General features: G+C 44.3%; 1 protein-coding gene across 1 annotated transcript in view; it reads left to right on the top strand.

The window, feature by feature from the left end:
* The window catches only part of cdh4 (cadherin 4, type 1, R-cadherin (retinal)), a gene marked incomplete at its 3' end in the record, with an annotated part of 174740 nt that overhangs the window by 123089 nt on the left and 25396 nt on the right, over positions 1–26255 (top strand). The window contains exons 6-8 of the mRNA XM_079186667.1: positions 12306–12461; positions 16322–16466; positions 25113–25285. Of these exons, the coding sequence (XP_079042793.1) occupies positions 12306–12461; positions 16322–16466; positions 25113–25285 (474 nt within the window). The remainder of the gene's footprint in view (positions 1–12305; positions 12462–16321; positions 16467–25112; positions 25286–26255) is intronic.

Raw genomic sequence — 26255 nt, 5'->3', positions numbered from 1 at the left:
GCAGTCTGAATATGGGAGAGAGAAGACCCTCCTTTCATTGAACCAGGCCTCAAACACTGGCTTCCTCTCTGACCCACGGTTTGGACAAGGAAACAAACAACATGAGTTGGAAATAATTGAGCACATTTTGGACAGTCATTTAATAATTATGTTATTCCACAGCCAAGGGAAAGGACCAGACAGAAGTTTGTGTTTGCTGTTTCTATTCCTCTCTGCATGACTCCATGTCCTTTCCATGGAGCTAAATGAAACTGTAATGATATCTGTAATATACAGTCCTTATCATGCATTCACATATCTTGTAGAAGAACGCAGGTCTTAAGGTGAATAGGTGAACCGGCCTATTAAAATGCATCTCAGCATGATTTGGTTCACCTCATTATTTTGAATAGCCCATTACGGTAGTGCTCATGGGTAATATAATACGGCACAGTGTAGTGTTGAATGTGTCACAGTCAGAATGACTGGGGGCTCCTCATTTAGAGGGATTTCATCAAAAGCAAACGGAAGCACACAAAGAAAAACAAATGTTCACTCACCACTCAAGTTAACTTCCCCCACTTTTGCAGAAGAAAACTTTAGAAACAGGAGGGAACGTGTGCCTTTTTTACTGTTATTTGATTTGATTTTCTCTACACACACATATCTATATATATATATGTGTAATATACAGTCCTATGTATGTGTGTGTAGGAGCAAGTAAGCTCAGTGATATTGAAATGTCAGTACTGCTGTTTGCTCAGTACCCAAAATGAAAACACGGTGGGTTATTTACAGCCTCATATTGCGGAGTGTATTTCATTACAGCTCGTAATGAGCTCGTAATATGCATTTTGGATACGCTTGTTTCGTCTGCAGTTTTATTGCATCTCGTGTTGCATTGGCATATATTGTTTCCACTGTATCTAGTTTGTGTATGTGGGTGAGCGTGTGCACGTGCGTGTTTCCACCAACATATAGGTAAATTAGGTAGTACGATGTACGCCATTAGATTACATCATTCGGGACCAAATGTATCTAAATTTAACACTTAACAGAATTCTTCACCCGGAAAAGGAGAGGTTTTCAAATCAATTACTTTGCTAAATCCACCAGCACAGTTTTCGAATGGAAAGCACATTCCTTCACTTCTGAAAGAGGCAGTGAGGGACAGTGAAGGACACACAGCAGCAAAATAAACCTCCACTCATTCAGCATACAAAGCACATGTAGTTTCAGCAAAGTATTGCATAACAAACGACTTCCTGTAAATCATCTCATGTCTTATACCACCTGATTGATTGGCAGGGAGTCATAGCTCAGTCATTGGCTACTCTGAGTTTCAGTTGTTGGGGAGCCCAAAGGCTTTAATTCAATGTTTTGTAACTTAAATAATACATTCAAACGTAGCATGATATGACTGGTGGCACTCTCTGTAAGGAAGGTACTAACAAGAGTTGTCAGCTCACCCCAGGTTACACGTTACTTTATCTTCAAGGGGGAAGTCTCGAACATGGCAACGTTTTGACATGAACCCTCATCCTGCCAACATATACAACATGTATATGACGACCAAATACGCTACTATAAGAAGTCATATTTACAACAACAAAAAAAACGCTTGGCAAAAGTCATGAAGAATCGCCAAGACAGAATAAAACACCTGTGACAAAAGGTAGACTACCACTGGGGCCTTCGGGGATGAGGGTTAATGTCAGAACTTACATGATATCTGCGTGCTTCTCGACAGTATGAACATCTGAAAACACGAGGAGTTTGATTGTGCAACATCAAAATCGTGGGGTTTAGTTGGGTTTAAGCTATTTAAAGGGCTGCAGGGGTTTGAATCTTGTGGAACTGTAGTTTCTATACTCTTCACTACTTGAACAGAGCACTGCTTCCTGAGTAGACTGTGTCACATTTTCTGTCCTAATTGCTAAGCCACACAGCAGTAGGCTCCGTTACATCGAACTAAAGTCTGTCTGTCTATCCTCTGCATATCTCGAGAACCGCTCATCTCCACTTCATCGACTTCAAACTTGATGCTTGTGTTGCTGGGGACCCACGGGAGTGCTTTTGTAGAATTTGGTGCAATTTAGACACGTGACACGTTCAATGTGAATAAACTCTAAATAAACAGCAGCAAGCTAACTCCTCTTCACTTCCCTGGAATCAACACGTGCGGTTAGCCAACTGGAAGCACAATCAAAACCAGAGTGTATTTCAACAGTGTTTTGTGACTTGGCTGTGTTCTTCTCCCCCATGAGTAGGACCATATTTCACTAATAACGTTACCGCCAGCAAAATACCTGCTTCACAGCGTCGCTGGTGTGTTTTTTCAGGGGTGGATTTAGGGATTTCGGTCTTGCTTTACTTGTTGGTAGAAGAAGTTTTTGCTGAACAGCAAACACAACAATACATCTACACCAATCTTCATGGCTGAGCTGAACAGTGTGAACTAAATTATTTCCACTCTACTGACAGCAGGTAAAGATCATCATTTAATTAGCATAACCATTTCAATACCTCAAAATGACTCCAATAGTTCAATCTGTAATTCCCTATTGCATAGCCGTTAACACCGAAAGAGCCAGTAAGAATTAGTTCATACAATCAGTTGCTCATTACATTTCAACTCAGCTCAATTTTCACCCACTCCACCTCCATCTAGAGTCCATGTCCTCTCGAGTGGTCCAGCAGATGATGATGACTCAAGACTATTCATGTCGTTTCTTTCCTGGTTTTTTTTTGTTGCTCTTTTAAGAAGGTCAGTCTTGACTTGCTTTTAGTGACAAACCCACAGAGAATTATAATCAAACTCTGCAGTTCCCCTCATTGGAACATTGTTGTGTCTTTTAGCTCTTTGTTTCTGTTTCTTTTCTTTCTCTCATTAACTTCATTTCAAGCAGCAGCCGCCAGCCTTCAGCAAACACTTTACCTGCCCAGCACCAACAAACTGTGAGAGAAAGTTAGGAACTATAGTGAAGACATAATATACACACATAATGTAAGTATTCTGTCAAATAGTCCCTTGCCTTTGCTGTTGATGGATGTGCAGGTCAGTGCAGTCTAACATAATGTGAGAATTTCCCCATGAACACAAATCGCTTTCAGCTTAAAAAGAGCACGTACAGTATGTGTAAACATTTGTGCACATTGCCTTCTGTTTGCCGGTCTGTGCCAGCGTCTGAGAGTGCACGGGTGTGTACCTTCGTATCTGTGTGTGTCTCCTACGCATTGTCTGTGTATTTGAGCGCACGTGTGCGTTTGTCATTCTCTGCATCCCCAGTCAGACAATTAGAAGGTGACAGTCCCATTAGAGCCGGCCCAGTCGTACAAAGGCGGAGTGTTGTTGTGAGTGACACAGAGCTCAGCCTCTCACTAAATAACTGTCAGTCTGCCCTCGTCCCCTCTGACCCCTCTGGCAGCCTCCCTCTGAGCCACTCGAACTCCCCCTCTGGACTCCCATTGGCAGCCTTAGCAGCTCCCTGAGCCAAGCATGGCCCTCCTTTCAAGCCTGGCCTCTAACTGATTGGTTGGACCCCGTTAGCCTTAGGCACGCCAGAAGGGCTTTCAACCGGCCTCAGGGTGCTGCTGATTGGCCAGGCTGTCGGGGCCGCATGTCCCCGATGGGAGCGTGTGGCAGCAGCTTCGGTTGAAGGATGCAATCTGACAATGGCGGTAGGTGGAGGGGAAAAGTGCAAGAGCAGCAGAAAGCTCCTCGCATCCCCCTCCCTCCGTCCATACCGCTACCTATCTATATATCTACCGCTGCATGCTGCTGTCTTTCCCTTTAGTCAGCCTTCCAGCAGCCAACCATGTCTTCACTGTAATTATCTTGTGGGATATTCTCTGTGCATGGAAGACCTGTGGTTTACCTATCGTTCTAGTATTGGAAATCCTTGTGTAGAGCAGGAGAAGTGTGCTATTTATCGAGTTGCAACTCTCCAGGGGGTCCGCGGTCTGTTTGGGGGCGGGTAAGACAGGAACGGCGGCCTTCTTCTATTCCCATCGCAGAATTATGGAATGTGGTTTTCTTTATAAAGGAGACAGAATGGCTCTATTTGCTCTATTCTTCTCCCCTCGGTGGGAATCGGGTGAATTAATGCCATTGTTAATGCAGAGAGACCGCTGGTACATTTCAACAGGATTCTCTCCTTTCGCAGAGCTCATCTAAATTGCCTGGCTAATGCTGTAATTGGGTTTGTGAGGCACTTCTTAACTTCCATTAATATTTGTTCTCCTTCTAATTGCCCCTTTCTCCGATCCTACATTTCATTCCTCCGTCTGGTTAATGGTCTGAGGTGGAGGCAGCGACTTGAGAAAGCATCTAATCTATTTTTGAGCAGATACAAAAATGTGAAAGCGCCGGGACGTCTTTCTCTCCTCTGGGTAACGACGGATGACATACAGGAGGGAACAGGAGGGTATTCAAGTTCAAGAGAGAGACGACAGAAAAGGTTGGCGGTCAAACTTTTTAGGGGCAAACTCCAGATATCTTTGATCCATATGAGATTGGATAAAAAAAGAACTTTCATCTCACGACTTCATATCTGTTTTTTTAGTTTTTTTTTAAATTTGAAGGTTATTTATTGGATATGCTGCCGGGATTCAGAATGCTTTCTGGTGTTCATTAAAAGAGATATTTCTTGACGATGCCTCTGCGTCCTCAGATGTGGCCTTCTAAGCTTCCTCCCACTTTTCACACTCACATAACTGGATTGTCTTTTTCTCTCATGCATCACATTAAAACACCTCCTCTGTAGGGAGAAAAACATCCTCCCCAAAAGGTCTCAGCTTTGTTTCCTTAAATTGCCTTGAGAAAGAGAAAGTCTTACCCTATTATCTTTAAATCCAAACCCACTTCACAGACGAATTGCCTCAGGAAACCTTAGCAACTCAAAGGATTCAATTCAATTGACCGCGTTAGAAAGTGGAGAAGGATGGCGGAATAACAGTGTCAGTACCGAAGCAGACAAACCGTCCTCAAGTGGCGACTTTCGCTCGTTTCGTATTGATGGGACTCTCACTGCTTCCCTCCCGCTGGGAGCATTGGGAGGAGAGTGAGAGACGGAAAGAGACAGACGAACTGATGCGGCGGCACAAACACAGAAAGAATGGCGATGAAAAATAAACATATTGCAGAGCTGCATGGAGCTTGGTTCATTTCCCATTCAGTTTCTGATCCATAATGCACTATGCCTGTGTGCCGAGGCCCAGACGCGGCTGTTCGTTATGAGTATCAGGGATAACTGTGTGCGACGGTGGCTGTCGGTGGCTCTCGCTTGAGATATATTAAACCTGAGCTCTCTGCAGCTCCTCTCTCACACACAGACCTCCAATGTGACTATTTTTAAAACCATCCGCACCATTCCCTTCTCCAGACGCCACTAAATGACAGGTTTTACCCCTCTTCATCGCCGCACTCTCTCGCGTTTATTGTATTTTGTACGAGGGAAAGTTTGAAGGCTGGCAAAAAAAAAAAAAGAAACTTGAGGTCCCACATTTTGTTTCCATTTTGTCAGACTATCTCTCTTTCTTTCATCTTGTGCTTCATATTTCCTCCTCCTCCTCCTCGTGGGATGTTTGTGTGGATGGCCTATCAGATTATTTGAATTCCTGCGCCCTATCAGCTTTGAAGAGTGACAAGCACACAGCAGGAGAGATCAAAGCAATGCAAAACTGAAATTTAAGAGGAAGTTAAAAAGCATGTAGTTTTGCCATTTCCCTCATGTTCAACAAAGAGAAAACAGATACTGTATAACAGCAGGGAGAGATGAGACGTTATCAAACAGCGATTTTCAAGGATGCCTGTGTAGTTTTCTGATGCCCTGATGCTTTTGATAATGCCGTTCAACATGGCAGTTCATCCATTTGCGGTGACTCATGTAAGCAGCCATTTCAGCGCAGCCACGAGTGTAAAGGTTTATTGTCAGCTCTGAATATTCTAAACCCAGTGGTGACACTGAAGGCAGACTGCTCAAGATATGAATATCAGTAGTCTCCTCCAGCATGATAGTGTCATTTCTTCCCTTTTAAACCACTCACTAAGGTGTCAGACCTGCTGTGAATCTGCTATGGAAACATACAAAAAAAAAATGAAAGCATATTTTGTAACCATTAAAGAGCTTGCTAGCGATTCTCCAGGTCGACAGGCAGCCGTGTATAAAGGAGCAGTAAAGCAAATAGAAATTAGACGTATGAGCTTGCGGCGGAAATTACGAGAAATTCACACTACTTGAGGGAAATCTGAGTCATTTGAAGGGAGAAGAGTAGGAGCATGAAAGAGCAAATTAGATTTGATTATCTTTAAAACCCCTGTTCAAAAATGTCTGATTGTGTTCCGCTTACACTAGATCCACATGATGGACCAGCCATCATCGACAGAATACCTCAATCTAATCCTGAATTTTGCCTCATTATTTATATTTTTGGATATATAGAAAGTCTGAATAATCTTCATCCCTATTTTACAACCATTTTGTTTTGTCTAATGTGCTCCCGTGCCAACGTAGACAGGCGGTTCAGAGTCTAAAAGCAGAGCAGGCTTGTGAGTAAATTCGGCATCCAGTCAATAAGTCGTCTCTATTGAAGGCATCCAGATATTTGGCAGACGCTGTCTTAATTATGGTTGACAGCTATGACGGCTAAAGCGTGACAGAGAGGCCTCCAGAAAGGCTCAGTCATAGTCTGTGCCCTGAGTGTTTGGCATCACTTCCTCCCACAATGCACCTCAGCATGGAAATGCCATTAATTTAGCTTTACTGCATATTAACCATCCCTCAAACTTACATACTTGCATACCAAACTGCTGTGTAGTAGGCGTTTGTCTATGTTTGGCTAGTGGCGCCACTCAGTAACATAAATAGCTGACTTTATATGCCACTTGCCTCACTCTATTTACTTTATACACATAAAACATTATTGCATATATCAAACGTATCTATATTGGGTTAGGATTGAGAACACAATTATTAAAGCACAACCCGTTATAAAATAGAATTATTTAATAAAACTATACGTTTAAATGTAACTCCAAGATAGAAAGAAATAAAGAAAAGATTGCACATAGTGAACATATATGAAAAGGATTGATCGAAAGGTAAACACACAGAGGGAGAGAGACAAGACGAGAGTCTGACTCTCCTGGAGGACAGAGAGTAGATTTAAACCATCACCCAGTTTCTCACAGACTCACGGGATTTTATCTTTCAACCTGGGTCTTCTTTTCTTTTTTTTTATCTTAATTGTTTCTATTCTTTCTGAGGGTCATGTTAAAGTTGCACTCGCCAACTCCATTAGAAAGATTTTATTTTTTAAAACGTGGTAAATGGACTGCATTATTATAGCGCCCTTCTACCTCACCAGACAAAGCGCTTTACAATGTACCTCTCATTCACCCACACATTCACACACCGAAGGACGGCCTCCTGATACATCGACTGGGGCAAGCAGTGCAAGCCTCCTAAAGCTTTAAACTTCCAGTCTACATTGCCGCTAAAACCTTTTCCATCTGTAGCACTAAGGTGCTACACAAGCTACAGACAAAGCAACCGTTTATATTCAGGGATTTGACCAAAGCAGGTTAAAATAACAGGAACGGGTTGAACTGGCTTCTTTGCAGTCCTAAAATAATTCAGCTGCTTCTATTTTACGTGCATGTGTGACATTTACACGTCTTTAACCTACAGTGGAGCACACTTTTCTTTTTTATTTCATGAGCATTTGATCAAATGAAAAAAGAGGCAGCATTGTCCTCTTGATGATAGAGTAGCTGAGCGTAAATTCATACTGTGTTGAATAGATCTGTGGTATTGAATGATCCCGTGGTATCCTGGTGTGGCTCTTGTGAGCCTGTGTAACCTCTGGGGGTGTTTGATGTGCCCTAAAGGCAGAGGGAGGAGGCTGAGCCCATAAAGAGCTATAAAGAGCGAGAGAGAGAGAGAGTGAGAGAGAGAGAGAGATGTGTGTGTGAAGCCGAAGGACTACAACACAGACCTGAACCATTAAGCGCAGCCGAGACATAAAAGAGGCTATCAAAGAGTGTAAACTACAGATTCCCATTATTGTGTGACATTAGCCCATAGCACACAGTAACCCTTAATGATCCCATGGGTGCCCGCAGCACACTGTCCTTTAATGACTTGCTGGTTGAATGAATGTTGCTTCCTGGAAGCCAAATACTGCCAGGGAAAAAAGAGCACTCCAGCTCCACGCGCGCACCTCCTTTGCATAGCAGAACGCTGGTCTGTTCGCTGTGCGGTTTCGCTGAAAATAAGTCCGACGTGGATTGAAGGGATGAAAGGCAGACTACCATCAAACAAACAGCAAATTAGTCCCTGTTTATGTAGGCATCAAACTATTTATGCAGATAGGGTGATCATACAGGGTTGGATCAATTAAAGGAGATATGGACAGACTGAAACTTCACACTGCGCTAATTAGGCAGCCAGCCACTATGCTCAATAAATGGAAATGTATTCCTTTACATTCCTTTCCCTCTGTCTGTTTGCGTGCCTCGAATCACCCTGAGGAGTTTAACAGAACACTAATTCCCCATCTAATTTTCCCCCAACTCCTCGTTGCTTTCGCTCCCCGTGTCTCTCTGCCTCCATCCCTCTCCGTCTTTCTTCTCACGCTGATAGCTTGTCCCACAGGATCCCAGTAGTTGTCAGTAATCAAGGAAATCACTCTCAAAGAGTTACAAATAGGTCACTTATCTGAAGTCTGGTCTGATCTGACGGAGACAGACAGCCAGTTAGTTCCTTGCATCTGCTATTTTTTTGCATGATTAGTAGCTATTCTATCTGCCAAGAGGTACTGAAGTGAAAGAATGAAGGACAGCGATAGATAGATAGATGGAGAGGGATGGAGAGGAGGATAGAAATCCCAGCTTTCATCATTAGCATTCCATTGAAATGGCTCAATTGAGCAGTTGTCACTCATGGGATTCCCAGGACTCCGAGAAGCCGTGTTTCTTCATTTATTCAATTTATTGATATAAAGACTCTTCATTAAGAGACACCGGCAAATGTGACATCTGGTCTCAGGTGGCCTTAATGTGGAATTTTAAAGCAGGCGTGGAAAGCCGGAGGCCGCATGACGTGTAAGAGCTCCTTTTGTCTCCTCTTGGGGCTATTCCACCAGTGTGGCAGCTACACGCTGTCTGCTTTGAAGCTCCAGCGAAGAGACGGATCGCACGCGAACACTCAGACACTCGCACCACCAGACACGCAACCGCGCGCGCACACGTCCGGATGCAGAAGCGCAGCGCCGTGGCAGGTGAAAACTTCACATGTTCGTTTCCCACATGACGGCCTTGTTAATTATTGAACCGAGCTGGTCCTTTTGATCCTCGCTTTGGTGTGCTCACAGAGAATCTCTTACCTGTCAAACACTTCACATCACACACATACACGGCTACAAGCTGCCTCTTATGCACCCGAGAAAAATACTTACATTCAGAAATAGATGCAGGGTAGTGTTCTTTGTTTTTTTTCTCATTGCAGTATTTTTTTTTTGCATGTTCCCACAACTCGACCACATCTGGCTGAGGCCTTGACAAATTTGTCTACTTCACAGATAACACAGAGAATTTCTCAGGCATGTTCTCGTTACTGCGATGCATAATCCGTCTGTTCTGCACCGCGTTATGACACTGATGAGGGTGAATGATCAAATTAAGTTATTATTGATGCGTCATTTCATCCCGCTTTGATTGGCAGAGGGTGGGCGTCGTGAATAATAAATGTAATCAGTCTTACAGTATCATTGTCATGCTACAGTGATTACATGTACGCCAAGTAGAAGAGCCTGAGTGCACAGATTGATAGGAGTAATACTACGCTCTGCATTACACCTGAACCTGCGAGGCCCACATTTGGATCCTGTGTGAAGCGAGCTCAGGAAATGAAAATTGCGGGTGTGAAAGCTCACATCAGAGTGCTACACCGTGGGTGTGGGAGGACCACGTTGGAAATTAAGAGACGGGGTTTCATGTTCAAACAGAGAGATGTTTTATGCAGAAGCCGCCGTCACTGCTGAACGGATGAAGTAATTTCATTTTCATGCATGATCTGCAGCCCCACAGACCGGGGAAATTGCAGAGGAGGAGAAGAGAAAGATCAAGAGAGAAAAAGAGCCAAGCCTTCCTTTTCTCACCATTTGACTCTGGGATTATTACCTCTGATTTGTAATTTGTAACCATAGTGATGGTTCAGTCCCAATAAAAAAAAGAGTCAATCTGAGTTCGGAGGGAAGAGGGTATGAAGATAAAGCACCAAGAGATAGATTAAACTGTCCAGGATCCATAAATCCATAAAATCAATCCATATTACTGGATTTATAGAGTCATTGGCCACTGTAATTTGGTTAAATGATTCCTGTGAATCGGTATACTAAGCGTGAACACAGTAATCACATTACAGCTTTGTATACTGAGTCGTACTGTAGTTTGTTTTAGATGATGATTCCCAACCACAAAGGGTCATGAGATGAATCGCTGTGGTCATGAAACAATTGCTTTTTCAAGTTTGGAAAATGGTCAGAAACATCTGAACAAACTGGTTCACAGGAAAAACACCAGGACCAGACATTTAGGCAAGGTAGGCAACTGTCTGGGGCCCAATTATGCAACTCATCTGTATTCTACTTCCTGTGTACTTCAGAGGAAATCATTGTTGTACTACACTACCATACATAGAGATGTTACTGGTTGCGTTACAGATTAAGATTTTTACTCACAAATTGTATCAATTTAAATATGATTAAATATTATTCATTAAACTTAAACATTAAATTCAGAACATATCAGAACACAGATTGCGTTCACACACAGGTCTCATCATGGCGGCGGCTGGGCAAGCGGCTTGCAGCTAACGGTGCTAACAGCGCGAACAGTGCTTGCAAAAGCCGCCCTGAGCATATTGAAGATATTGAATATATCGAAGGTCCAAATTGCACCAACTTCAACACTGCACTTCCTTGGGTCCCCAGCAGTACACACGCCAAGTGTGAAGTAGATCGGATGAGTGGTTGTAGAGATATGCAAAGGACACACACAGACAGATATTCTTTGATTTATAGTTAGATAATACTGCTACAGCGACGCCTATTGACACCAAAATTTCCCATGGTCCCTCACAGACATCATATCTACACATAACATGTTTGGTAATATAAGCTTTGCCCACAGAAGGTATTTGAGCAAACTGTATAGAACTTTAAAAATCCATAAAAGTCCAGAGATGTTCTGCACCAATTTGGTGACAGTGCTCAAAATTGAACGTATGATCATGTTAAAAAAGAAAAAATAATAAAAAAGAAAATGTGGACACAATTCAAAAATTGTTCCTGAATATGGATAGATTTGTCTGAATACAAAGAAAAAAAGAATTTTAGTTTTTGAGGTTCTAACGTTAAGTTGTTGTTGTAGCATCACCATCTGGCCAAATCACTCCCAGTTCAATGTTCTTAGGTCCCCAGCAATACACCGGCCTGGTGAAGTAGATCGGTTCTTGAGATATGCGAAGAACGCACACACACTCGCACACACGCACACACAGACAGACGTACAGAGATTCTTTGCTTTATAGTTAGATGTCACATTAACGTTGCTGCATTGTGTTGTGAGATAGTTGAATCCTGGGAGCCCATTGGAAATCAATGGCACAGAAATGCTTCAATCCCATCTCCTTTTGTCTTCTTTTGAGTCAGGACGGTGCTGAGCAAAAGTATTGATATTTCTATTGCAGTGGCAGTGGAGGCGTACAAACTGAAACTTGTTCAAAGTAAAATATATCACTCTTTAAATGTCACATTTAGATTAGTGTGAGAAATAACAACTGAGGTGTTGAAGGTGAAACAGGCACATTGAGATATTAAGCGCCAGTCAGACGTGGTTGAGAATAACGGGCCGTTAGCCGTCAAAAATACCAGCATAGCTGGTAGTAAGGTCCTTTTACACTTGCTCAAGGTCTGCCGAGACGCCGCCATGCAGGTAAAGAAAACCAAAAACTCAACAGGTCAGACAAAATCACCTGAACGTGGCTCTCGTTCCCTCACTGCACGTTGTTCAATTTTCAGGTTTTAGCTTCAGGCTGTAGGTTCAAAGCGTGAGCTCAAAAAGAAAGAAAGCAGTGGAAATGTTTTCATCTGTGTTTCTATCAAACACCCCGTGTCCTTTCACGCTTCTCTAAAACTGTATTTCACAATGCGTTTTTTTGACAATTCATACCTCTCTGCTCTGATCGTGTTGTGCTTTCTGTTGCAAGTGCAGGAAGAAAGCCGGGGCAGTGTTAAACTTGTTTCTCTGGTTCTGTCCTCAGATCCGCTCTGACCAGGACAAGGCGTCTGGCATCCGCTACAGCATCACGGGAGCCGGCGCCGATCAGCCCCCGAGTGGGATCTACAACATAGACCCCATCAGCGGCAACATGTTTGTCACCCAGCCCCTGGACCGAGAGGAGAGAGCCTCCTTCCATGTAAGGACGAAACCAGTCCGTCTTGTCTGTTTCTGCCCCCCCCCCCCCTTCCCCCCCTTTTGCTCTATTTCCGTCCATCTCATTATCTCCTAATCATCCCTGTGGAAACGAGCCTCGCCTGTCCTCTTCCCCATCTACCTTTCATTCTAACCCTAATGTTGCCTGCCGACAAAACAAAAGCACAAGTTGGAGCGCGTTCAGAAAAAAAAGTGTACAGTGCCTCCACACCAGCGTCTCAAGGTTCTGATTGATGCCGAAGCCAGCGACGAAAGCTCGAATGGCTCGACAAAACACTCAGCCACTTTAACTGGCATTTGTATCAAGGTTTAACCGCACAGAGTGGCGCGGCGTGGATAGAGGAACAGAGGGAAGAGAGACAGAACCAAGGTGGAGTGGAGAAAAACTGTTGTCTTTGTTCTCACCATCAGAGCTAATGAGCAGGTGCAGCGTCTCGTGTGTACGAACATGTCTGGAATGCTGATTGATACACAATGTGTGTTTTTACCATAAACACGGTCGGGTCTCTCTTCTTACTTTCTGCGTGTGTGCGCCCCGTCTTTCACCGTACTGCTGTACCCCCCCTTCCCCACACATGTTGTCCCACGCTCACCTTGTGCACTATACAGCTGTGCCGTTCAAAGGTGCAGGCCAACAGCTGTACAGTTAGCACTGCATCTGGCCCATAGGATTCCTCGCCACACACACACACACAGGAGGCTGGAGGTTGGAGTTCATGCCTGGCCCCTTCTGGAACCCCCGGGGTTAAACAGCTTTATGAGTCTGTGAATTAAATGTGCAGACCACATGAGACTTGTGTTAACGCTATAGGCCATTGGTTTACATACACACATTACAGGCTTCCGTTTCTATCCAACATCCCCCGCTCGAGGTGAGTGCTGGTGTCAGACTCCCGACACCCGCGTGCCTGACAGCATGATAGATGGCTGCGCTGCTGATAGAGCTAATTCAAAAGCATGCTGCCATCTCAGAGGAAGAATAGAATAAAGGAGAGTGGATCTCTGTCAGTGCACACATTATAAACACCAATGCACACGCGCCTAAGCAAACACTAAGCTCTAGATGATTGCCTTCTTGATTGGTTTGTCACATACTTGTGTGAGTGTGTGTGTGCTCTATTTAGTTTTAGATGAGCCTCTTGTTATCTTACTTGCTGCGTTCAGGGCTCTGGACACCACTGCGCGTGTGTTTGTTGTCTCTCCATACCTGCTCTTACACTCAACCAGCAAATTGGGATCAATAAAGCAGCCCAGGTTATTGGTCCCTGGGAAAGGACAGCCGCTCAGTAAACAGTTCTTATTTGACACTGCCTGTAGTGAAAACAGCATGTTAGGTTGAGGGCACTTCAAGTTGAATGCGGCTCCTGTTTAGACTCCCGTGGACCAATGCTGCCTGTGATGCGATGTATGATTTAGTGTAGGAGAATGTAGCCAGAGTTCGACCCAGGGGAAATTTAGTCCATTGCTTACTTCCTTTGAACTAGACAGGAAGTCCCCAGCACTGCCGCACTCTCACTGGCCAAACTTTGCTTGTTAGTTTTGGGTTGAAGTGAAAAGAGCGACGAGGCTGCTGTTTTTGACAGACCGGCAGCAGAGGGGAAGTGATCTGCGAGGTGAGGAGCGCGGAGGTTAGCGTCAGTTTTGTCACAAATATGAGAATGTTTTTAGGGTTGCATGAATGTGTGTACTTCAGTGTACAGTGAGTGTTTGTATGTGTGTTTTAAACCGATTACAATTAGTGTTTTATGCTGTACAGGTTGGAAAGCCCCTTGAGGTAAATTTGTGAATAATTATAATATTTATTATGTCTTGATTATTAAAATGACACAATTATTTGCTCAAGGTTGCTGACGGTGCTTTTTGTAGGAACGAACCCCTCACTTTTGTTCGCGCATGAAGCCATGTTATTATTGTACCTGTGTCTGAGGAGAACTTGCGTATTTAATTACCCAGGTTAAACGGAAAATTGATTTCCAATTTTAAACATCGTCCTAAACCAATTTGAATTAATTGATAAAAGCGATTTATAACGCAGCTCCAGGGTAAGGGGACCGCCGGGCCAAATACAAACTGTACTTCTCCTCTGTGGTTGGTCCAGTCATACTAAAGCTCGCCCTGCAGAATACTGATGTCGGTACACACACACGCACATACGCTTGCAGTCTGCGAGACGCACACACTCCTCCAGGCCCCAAGATCGCATTTCCAATTCCTCCATCGAGCACACAAACACAGTAACATATGAACCGACTCTGGCGCTCACGCACGTGCACACAGACGCGATTATAGAGGTTTAGAGACACACATAGGCAGGGATGCACACACATATCCACAGGCAGAAAGGCCTAAATATACACACACAAAAAACACATTTTACCACAGACAAAAAGGCACAATCATTATCACACATTCACACCCACACGCACCGGAGCAGTCACACATATCCCAGTCACACATCCCTCAGCGTGCAGTGTCCACAGAAAACAGATTGGGCTTGTTTGTTTGTTGGGTCTCCTCTCCATCTTTGTTTGCTGTGCTCCGGCCAATAGAAAACTAGCATCTTAAGGACCATTAAGTGGCTAAAGAGGGGGGCTCTTTTGATTGTGTGTTTGTGTCCCCCCCCCCCAGCGTGTATTTGTTTGCTTTTGTCAACGTCCGCATCTGAATTGGTGTTTGAAGGCGGCGCGGGCGAATGCTCAAGCGGCCGCGTGTTCGGTGATGTTTCGAAACATCTCTGACAGGCAGGCACAAAGCCGACATGATTAGCCGCGTTGCGGCGAAGCGCAGGTGCCGCCACTCCATCTTTCATGTCGCCCCACAATACATCACTTCCTGTGAATAGGCTGGCTGGCAGGCAGATCCTCCTCAACTGTTGTTGACAAAATATTTTGCTGCCAGTGTGTCAGCTTTAGCCAGAAAGAGAGCCTCTCACCACGCCAAGCTGTGATTGAATAGCATTTCGGCAGAGGATATGTATTCCTAGGCAATTGGATGAGGGTAATGTAAGTCACAGTGAACAGTGCCGGTTTGGTTCCAGGGCTATTACAAAGCTCCGCGTTATGTTAGATATCATTAGCGGGGATTGGTGGGGAGTGGAGGGTGTGTAACAGCAGCGGTGGAGATTAAGACATCCCAGTGTCGATGATGATTGCTTTTGTCAGTCCTCCCTGTTCTAGCCCCCACTCCCCCCCCCCACTGCCTCTTTGTGCTTTCATCTCTCATTTACTTGCACAAGGCTCAGTCACTCTCCTCCTCTCCTTCCCATCTCATTCAGCCTTTTTTTCACTTTCCCTTTTCGACACTCCTCTCCTTCGTTCTCTTCCTCTTTGCTCTCACTCCTCTCGCACACCGCGAGTTGTCGAGGAACAGCTCATCAGTCGGAGACATCCATCCAAAAGGCTGGCTTTTGTCGAAAAACAAGCGCGAGACAAAAAGAAGCCACAGCGTGAGCAGAAACGCATCTCTGATATTTTCTCAGGCCTCTGGCTGCGCTAACAACAAAATAGGTGTTGTTTGTGTGTCCGGAACATTTCACGACTTTGTCCCTTTCCGTGTTGTTGTGGTCCGTGCCAAGATACCAACAGGATACTCGTGCCCCGTTGGCAAACAAGAAAACGGACCGTTTGCCAATTAGATGAAGTTGCCAATTAATAAAGTCAAAGTGTGTGTGTGGGCGCCGAGTTTGTTCCAGTCCAGACATTCTGCACACGCTCATATCAATCAAGCCAGCGGCCTGTTGTCAGTTGAGCTACTTTTGGAATATTTATTCACGCTCATGTTCAGCATTGAATGCTAATAACGCCATCTTTCTTTGTGTGCGTTGCTGTTTCCCTCTGTTGGCAGCTGCGAGCCCATGCAGTGGACATGAATGGCAACCAAGTGGAGAATCCAATCGATCTGTACATCTACGTGATCGACATGAACGACAACAGACCTGAGTTTCAGAACCAGGTGTACAACGGCTCCGTGGCTGAAGGGTCCAAACCAGGTAAGAGTGACCGGGCGTGTTTATTCCTGCTTTGAAATACAACAAAAAGGAAGTTTTGTTTTGTGGATTCCCTGCTTTGTTCTCACTAATGCAGCTCCCTCTCTCCCTTTCCTCTCTCTATCTCTCTCTCTCTTCTCTGTCTCAATTTATTCCTCCCTCCCTCCCTCTTTCTCCCTTCCTCTCTCTCTCTGTCTCTCCCTCCCTCTCCCTCCATCTCCTTCCTCCCTCACTCTCTCTTTCTCCCTCCCTCTATCTCTCTCTCTCCCCCACTATCTCTTTCTCCCTCTCTCTCTCTATCACTCTCTCCCTCCCTGTCTCTTTCTTCTCGCTCTCTTTCCTCCTCCCTCCCTCTCTCTCTCCCTCTATCTCCCTCTTCTTCTTCCCTCCCTCTATGTCTCTCCCTCCCCCTTTCTCCCTCTCTCTCTCTCACTGTCTTTCTCCCTCTCTCTCTTTCTCCCTCCCTCTATCTCTCTCTCTCTCCCCCACTATCTCTCTCTCCCTCTCACTGGCTGAGTCAGGGAGGAGAGAGTGACTTTGAATGGTCGATGCCAACGATGCTGCATAGTACTTTTAACAGATACTTGTGGGGATTTGTACATAGACTTTGTTGTATGTATGCAAGAGTATCATGTTTGCGCCTCTCAAATTCAGGATTACCGAACATACCAACTCAACAACAAAGCTCACATTGTGACTAAAGAAGAAGCAAACAGGAAGTGTCGCTTCATTTTAGGGGAACAATATCAGCTCAAACTGCGCTTTTTGTTCAGCTCTGACAAGAGAATGGAGTCATAATAGAAGCCATAACATACCTATAAATACAAGCCTGCAATCATCTCCAATTGTTACACTTCAAAATGTATAATGTAACAACTGAAGTGAACACAGAAAATGCAATAATCCATTTGAAGCCGTTTTTATTGTATTGGTTTGAAATACTAAGAATTGCTGGAAGACAATGTTTGAAATGACGACCTCTCTTTGTTTAATGATCTGGGTTACATCCTCTACTTCAGTCAAATTGACCAATCAGATGCTCTTTTTTTTTTCCTCCACTCTTCAGAGGGCCCTTCAGAAAACCTTAATGCTTCAATCTTACTCACAGTGTCCTTGACTAAACTTGGACTTGTATGCCCAACCCGACATTCTGACGTGTGAATGCGCCGTGACTCTTGACGTTTTCGTGCCGGTTCAGACGAGGGCGAGTTCATGAGATATTTGTGTCACAGTATCTTGGCTGGATGCATCATTATCAGATTCTGCAGAGCATGGAGAGATGTAGACCCTCGCTCGGAATCCGGGAACAGAGCTGCGGTCAGTGCGAAGCCAGAGACGAGAGCAGAATGCGCAAGTAGCTTTCATGTCTCGACTGGAAGAACTCTTGTTCTAACAATCAGACCCCGAGGACCCATGTTTGTCTTCACAGCGTTCAGATATTGTTCTGTTGCAAAGTTTAATCTCAGGGGAATTTGTAAACAATATAGGAAAGCATGTTGTGCGTGTACGTGTGTGTGTGTGTGTGAGCAAGTATGGGATTGACTTTGTGTGTCTGTGTGTGTGTGTGTGTGTGTGTGTGTGTGTGTGTGTGTGTAAACTCTGGTTACTCCTCAGTGGAGCGTGAGTCTATGTACAGAGCTCCTAATTAGCGAGGGCAACCAGACATTCCAAAAGCTACTTTCTTCGTTTTTTCACTCTGATAATCTCTGTTTAGTTTCAAATGAGAGCCTGCGACGACAAAAGTCTTTGAGTTAGATTTAGTTTTGAACAGAAGGTAATCTGTGATACCAATTAACAAAAAAATATGTTACACTGTGTACAGTGTAATTACGCTGCTCTTCATTAAGCAATCACTGCCAAGAAACATTTGTTCGTGGAGCGGAACAATGTCAGGTGTTGAGAGTTGTGTCAGAGAAGCTTAACGTGTGCGGAGCTGCCTTTGCGAAGTCATTTGGTCTCTGAATTGATGAATTTAAATTAGAAAAATAGGCCGCAACGCCGTGTTGGCCTAATTGCCTGTTTAGCCGAAGAAAACGGGAAGGACTGCGATTCATCTTCAGCGTCGGTTTAAGGAGACGTTCCATACTTTTCTGGCCCATTTAAGCCTTTAATATATCCTCCGCCAGTTAAACCGTTTACTCACTAATAATGAAGTTCCGCACAGCTTTGCTGTTCCCAGCAGTAGCGCAGATAGAGAGAGCGGGTTACACATGTCTTTTTTTAAATTACTTTTGTGATCGGATGCACCAGATTAGAACTCAGTTGTGTCCACACTTCAGATAATGATCCAATATCTTTTGTGATCAAAGGAGCGGCTGGAAAACGGTGGATAAACACATTTAATTTCCTCTAAAGTCTTTACAATAAAAGTACCCCGTTGTTTTTTGGCTGCTTATGCTGCATTCGTACTCGTCATTTCAATGGAAGTCGGTGACATGAAGCTACAAACTGACTTGTCGATGTGTTTTTGTTTTTAAAAAAATGCTGTTACCCAGTTCCTATTTAGCAGCATAACTTCATCCACGAGCATGTGTGCAACATTTCAACGGTGACTCATTTACAATGCAGCTGGCCACACTGGACCGTTTTGTTGCTTTTGTTGCTTGTAAGGTGAACATCGCATTACTCTTCCTCCCTGCTGGATCGGTAGACTTGTTTTATTGAAAAATAGTTGCCAACAAAGCTTAATTAATTCAGTGATTAACACATTTTCCTATACGTTCTTCACCTTAGAAGGTCCCCCAAATGCAGTTTAGATAACAAGCATTAATTGATATCAATTCTGACTTTGACTAAACCTTTTGGGATGCACCTTTCTTTACACACCAGAAACTCTTGTTACATAGAATCACAAAACCTATGGCAACAACAAGAAATATTACGACTAAATAACAGAACTATCTGAACAATGAATGGAGAAGAATGTGAGGCACTGCCGAGCACAAATAGTACTTATTTCTGGCTTGGGAATGCCTCAGATTCTCTGGATTTATCACATTTTCTCTCTTTCAGTCTTTACCTTTCAAAGTCCTGAAGAGCACGTTAGCTGCTGTTCTATTTGTTCATTTATTTTCTTTACACTTATTCACTATTTTGGCCCACTACAGCACCTGAGCTTCACAGATCCCCAGTGTGCATCAATCAGACTCAAAAGACACCCATGGACGTTCCCGAGGTGTTCCTCCAGGTGACACTCTCTCGTTGCCTCCTGCCTACAGGTGGTGTTTTGAAACCTATCACAGCGTTGCGGCTGACAGGTTCTGCTCGGGGCGCGGTGTCCAGCGATGCTGCCGGAATATCTCAATTCTCTGTCTCCCACTGCCCGCAGCAGGTTCAAACAGTGGTGAAACATCAAAGAATATTCCTATTAATGATTCACAACAACATACAGTTACAGTCACAAACATCTATGGTAGCCATGCACTGCTTGTGCCCATCAGGACACGGAGAACTTAATACTTAAAGAAAACCATGCTAATATGAGATGCAATAGTTGAGTGAGTTGCGGTTGTCGTAAAACTTGTGCCATGAAATGTATTTAACGACCCTGCAATTAAAAACACATTTTCTCACTTACCTCTTGATTCTGTGAAGACAAACTTCTCAACAGAAGGAAAGAAAAAGGAAATGATCTGCATGATAAGACACTACTCAGTGTAAGTGCTTTAAACTTAAGAAAATGCCCTGACGGCATGCAGCCGATGCTAATGCTTTATTATCCGAATAAGAGCTCAGTTGAAGACGTATTTATCGGCGCTGTCTCAGCAGAAAGATGTATATATCTATATAGAATCATTTCAAATGTTTAATGTTTTGAAAATGTGTGGAACAGCAACAACCCTTCATTATGGATAGTAGTTCGATAAAAAGCCTTGGGCCCCTATTTTGTTTCCTAAATGCCAAGCAGAGGGGGTGATATGTGTAAAGCCGCAGTGGTATCACATTCTGTATCTACAGACCCCGATATCAAAGGTTCTCCAAAGCATTACAACACATCTTCACATCTAGCGCCGTGTAAAAACCATCAAAGAAGGGAGACCTACAGGGAACCGCCCTTATCGCCGTCACCAGATGTTACGTAGTGAGAGATCCGATCAAGCCGTCAGCCAGGATCAGTCTGAAACGGCTTCATTTGTCACTTTCTTCCTCCGGGCCCCTAGCTCAGCACCGCGTGAACCTGTGACTGATAGAATTTAATTTGTGCAGGTAATCAAATGTAACAAAACAGTGCATGACAAAATGAGCTATCGGAGCACATTCACCTCTTATTAATGAGTAAATGGGATTCAATATGAAACTAGGATTATCCTGAGAAACCTGTTAAATGTGTGCAAATAGGTTGAGTATCATGTAAACAAAACATCTGTAGCTCAAGAGCTACACAGTACACACACATACATTGAAAAAAAAATACATTAAACACATTCGCCTCTTCAAGGTCACCAAAATGATCTGGATTTCTGTAAAATCCTCTGGACTGATGCATGAGAGGGTCCCTGCGTTGTGTTTCGTGGCCTCGGATAAAGATATGCTTACATGGCGTGACTTCCCCAGAAAGCCCTCACGTTGTGATGCTGCAGTGTACTCAGAACATCTGCCCTGTGACGCTTCTGTCCTTCTCCTTCCCTCCCCCTTCGCCCCGACTCTGACCGCAAGTTGTTCCCTTTTATGGAGCGTCTTCCTCAAAAAGGCCTCCCTAAATGAGAGTGCAAGATCAAAACCAGCCGCTGAGTGCCTTCTCTCACAGTCGATTTGCTCTCCAAATGGGGGGACAGGTGCGCTGCGTCTCTCTCTCTCTCTCTCCCGCTCTCTCTCTCTCTCCCTCTCTCTCCTGAACAGTTGCAGAGAGGTTTAAGAGACTTTCCCTCTCCGTCTTACCTGGGGGGGGTAATTAGGGATCGGCACAGGAGGGAAAAATGGAGGCGAGCGGAGGTGAAAAAGCACAACAATATTTCAATCAGTATTTACTTTGTGCGCAGGTGTGTCTCACTGTGCTCCTTATTGTTCGTCCATCATGCCAATCCAGAGAATTTCTAACGACACAGAGCGTCAGCGGTTAGCGCTGTCACTTTGGTATAAAAAAACTGTCTCTGTGTCAGTTTCCTTTTTCTTTTTTTTTTGACAAGTTTGTTCACACGCAAGCAATGCGGAGCAGATAATTAATTGTACCTGTAGGTATAAGTGTTATAAATAGGTACTTTAACAGCTTCACAAGCGTTCTGGTACAGTGTGTTCCAATGGCAGGCTGTCAAAACATCATCTGACCCTTTTGTTGAATCCCACAGTAGTAGACACCCATTTAGCTTAGAATGTGGACCGCAGGCCCTCCATGGAAAACTCCCAGTGAGATACGTTGACGTGCATTTGGAGTCCAATCATGCCAACTTTAGCCAAGACATTTACGGAGAAGAAGAAGTTTCTTTAAAAGTTATTTCAATGAATTTGTATTGTATTTCCATAACGAGACTTGCGAGAGACAGATGTAATAAAGAATACTCTAATTCAGTGCTGCCGAGGCCAAACTATCTTGACCTTTAATCCCTAGAATGGTTCAAGCCCCAAAAACACTGGATCCTACTATTCCCATAAATAAAAGCCATTTTAACGTTAATGGCATTGTCTTTGCCAGAACCGCAAAAGGCAAATGTTTTCTCAGGTTAAGTAGTTCTACCTAGTGGAGTGCCTCCTTAAAGAACCAAAGAAATGCAAACACTACTGCTCATCTTTCGTACAGATGATTCAACCGGGATCATTTTAGGCCCGTCCGAGCTTTGGAAGTGCTCCAGCCTCCAATCAGCAACCATTGTCCAATGCAGAAAATGAACAGTAACTGCAACCGGAAAAACCCTCGACATCCGAAACAACTCCTCCCATGTAGTTGCTCTATTGCCTTTCTGTGTGACAGACTGGAGTCCTCTGCAGGTTCGTCTGTTTGCCCTCCACACTGGCTCGGGCGTCAGCCTGCATGAGGGTAAACAGGTAGCGATGCTCCTCAGGCACGGCCATCATGCAGTATTAGTGAATAGTGAGCATTTGATCTGGCCTTTGCATCGATTTAGTAATGCTGCCTTTTTCTGACCTCATTTATTCCAAACGGTTTGAATGGTTTTACTCTGTCTTCGTGTTGTCGGAGAGTAGTGGGCTCAATTAGAGGCCCCTGTGTGAACACTGTGTGTCCCCTTCATCACCTCCTCCAAGATTCACCGGGTTTCAACCTTTTCTCTTCCCTCCCTTCTCTCTCAACCTCTACCTCGCCTTCTTGCTCTCTATCCACTGTACGGTGGCCTCTTTTTCAACCTCTATCTTCCCTCCACGGATGAGAGTTATTATCCTCTTACACCGTCCATCCCCTGCCCTCTCTGCCCCTTACTTCCCCTTGTACTTTTGCTTTTAGTGGTCTTTATAAACCCTCACCTCTATTCTCGCCTTCACTTTCTTTTTCTGCTCTGCAATTTCCTCCTCTGCTTCCCATCTTTGCATCTCCGTGTGTGTATCACCCTGTTACTGCTGTCTATCTCTATCCATCTTCCTTCTTTTTTTCTCCTCTATCTTCCCTGTAATTGGGAGGCAGATGTTGACTCTGGCTGACTAATGTTTCCGCAGCAGCTAGACCTCACCGGTGATCTCAAGTCACGTGAGCAAAATGGCCGACAATATGCGCGCCTGCCACCAGTTACATTTTCAGCTCCAGCGATTTTGCCGGAAAAGCAATTAGGATTTGGAATTAGTGTTCAAATTAAAGAGGAATTAAACAGGCTCAGAGATTAGCCCTTTCAGGCATGGCCGCCCCTCTGTGGATGTAAAAGCGCACCATCATCATATCACTGAATCCTCCTCGTTGAAGTGAAAGGTAGCAGCACTGACATGTGATTCAACATCACGTCCTCTCCCTCCCTACGGGACTGGAAAGGCTGATTATATATATATTGACGCTGTCCTCGGTGGAATAGCCGTAATTGTTTTTCTTCTTCTTCTTCTTCCTTGGACTCTTTTCTTTTCATTGCTGGAAAAAAAAGTGACAAATCCTTCTTAGAAACTTAATGACGTTTGAAATAGAATTCGAGGCTACAATTATCCTGTCCATACAGGCTGTCACAGGAATGATGGTGCCATCTAGACCCAATTATGAGAATGGAGTCACCTGTAACTGCTCAGACCCAGAAGGGACAGCCGAATCTGCCACCAGTCCGGCAGCTCTGCTGGCTCGGCTGAGACAAAACTTACTTCTGCTGTACACTGAAACATACAAGCTTTGGGGGTTTCTTTGTGACTTATTGTAATTGCTTTGGATGTGATAATTGAACATTGTTGGTTTAGTGCGTGGTCATCATGGCACCCACCACCCACCGCCGTGCCCACTGAGGTAACCAGAGTGCTCATGCATTAGCTGCTGAGATGCTTTTTCGTGCTCACTTACATAAAAACAGTGGTATGTTTTTAACATTTTTATCAAAATTACAACATGTAGGCGTTATAATTACCACTCTCTCCTTTCCTCTGTTTCCCCGTCAGCTTTTTATACTACAGCAGCTCCGATGTCCTTGTCTCCCTCCTTTTATACGTTTTTCTCTCCTCACACTGTCTTCTCATTTGAGCATGTTAGTGCTCCAGCCATCTCTCCTCTCTGCTGTCCCCCTCCTGCGAGCTGACAGTATTTTTTTTGGCTGCTGCAGCAGCAGCAGCAGCAGCACCAGCCGCCTGTAAATAGCTGCCTGATGGAAAGTGACATTTTCACAGAACCCTTTGAGAGAGGCGAGGTGATCTCTCCTCTTTCCAGCACAAAGTGCTCCTAATTGCCTGGTCGCATTTGTGAGCCCAGCTGACAAACTCGTGCAAATCAATAATTCTGCTCGGGGAAGATGCGGGGCCACGGGGCCCCTCGCACTGATACGTGCTGTGAAGACACACACACATACACACACACACACACACGTGCATATGCATACAGATGCACACATATACGCACATATATGTACGTAAACGCAGACAAACATACACTCTTTACACTTTCACACACACACACACACACACACACGCACTCGCCACTGCTATGCTGTCTGCCCTCAGTGGCAGTGTTTATCCGTGATTCTAAGACAAATGGGGAGAGAGCATCGGAGCATTAAGGGCAGCCACGGTGCCGCTGAAGGCTGAAATAATGGATGGTGGAAATTGCAGAAGACCCAGCGCTGCTCATGACTAAATGGACTCTGCAGAGGTGGAAACTTTGCCGCACCAGCTTTCTATATACAAATGACAGAACAGCGCAGCCTGAAAAACGGGGGCTTGTTTAACAGCTTTTGTTTGTGTTTTCGTGCTCTCCTCTGGAATGGCTCTCGCTCTAAAAGATGCTTTGCCAAAGAACAGAGAATGTCACAGCAATTAGCAAAGTCTGATTGACTTGAGTTTCTCTTTGATATTCTTTAAATGTATTAACGGTAGCGGGAGACCTTCATTGTGCCATACATATTTAAAAAAAATGTGTCTGAGCAAAGGGACCTTGAAAAGCACATCTTTGTATTTTAATGAATGCCGCGACATGTTTTTTTCCCATCTTGCTTTCGACCCAACTTGACCCTCTCTAGTGCCGTCATCTACTTTTCAGATAGTTCTATCAGAGTCTCCCCAGCTAACTTAACTTTCTCTCCACAGGCTCGTCTGTGATGCAGGTGACAGCCACCGACTCCGACGACTCCACCACAGCTAACGGCATGGTGCGCTACCGCATCCTGTCACAGACGCCCCACAGTCCCATCCCCAACATGTTCACCATCAACAGCGAGACCGGAGACATAGTGACGGTGGCAGCCGGCCTGGACAGAGAGGTCAGTGTCGGCGTTGTGTCCCTGTTACTCTCACCGTTCGATCATTTCCCGTCTCATTTGTGTCTCATTTGTGTCTCATTTGTGTCCACCTAGCCATGAGATACAAGTCAGTGACTTGATGTCGTATTATTATTCTCCTGGCCTTCAACGGTTTGTATGACACATTCAAGGTTTAATGTAGAGAGCCAGACAGACCAGAGCAGATTTCTTTTTTTTACCTTTGAACAGAGAGAGGCAAGCTGTTCCCCGTCTTTACACTAAAGTACAAAATGTATCCTGGCTCACGCTTCAGATTTGTACCAATCTCCTATCTGAGTCTTGGTAAGAAAGGGAATAAGCATGTTTTCTAAAATGTAGAACTATTTCTTTACCCACCCAGCCACCAAGATGCCCATAGTCACTCTATTTTGGACTTACTTGATTTAAGTTGGAAGCCATGCTACCGAGCTTCTCCCCCGATGTGCCCCCTGCTACAGAAAGAACCGTATTATTTCACACAGCAGTTTTGCAGGAACAAAACCCCACATCATTTGCTCACACACGCACACAAAACACAGCTGGGTTGTGCTTCACAGCTGCTTGTGTCTCCATGAAAACGTCAAGTCAATCAAATGTGGGTCGGCCACAATACAGGTGAGTTGTCATGATTAATGCTTGGTTTAAATGTCTTTATTTGGTCAGACCATTTTGACTGTTGTCAAATAATGAACTGAAAATCCTCTACATAAAGGTCTTCTTTTTCAACATCCGTTTACCATCAGCTTTTTCTGGATGCACAATGCTATTAAATAGCGACCTGTAAATCCAGTCCTCCCTGCCTCACAAATCCCAATTTCATCCCTGGATGTCACTAAACCTTAAAAAAAAATGTCAGGATTACTTTCAGCAGCTTTTCGCCCTTTCAAAAATGTCAAATAAAACAAACCAAGCACCAAATGAATTCATTCGTTCCAGTCATTTGTGTAGAAAT

The sequence above is a fragment of the Pholis gunnellus genome (genome assembly GCF_910591455.1).
Source record: "Pholis gunnellus genome assembly, chromosome: 3".
NCBI classification, from domain to species: Eukaryota; Metazoa; Chordata; class Actinopteri; order Perciformes; family Pholidae; genus Pholis; species Pholis gunnellus.
This window is presented reverse-complemented; position numbering and strand designations above follow the sequence as displayed.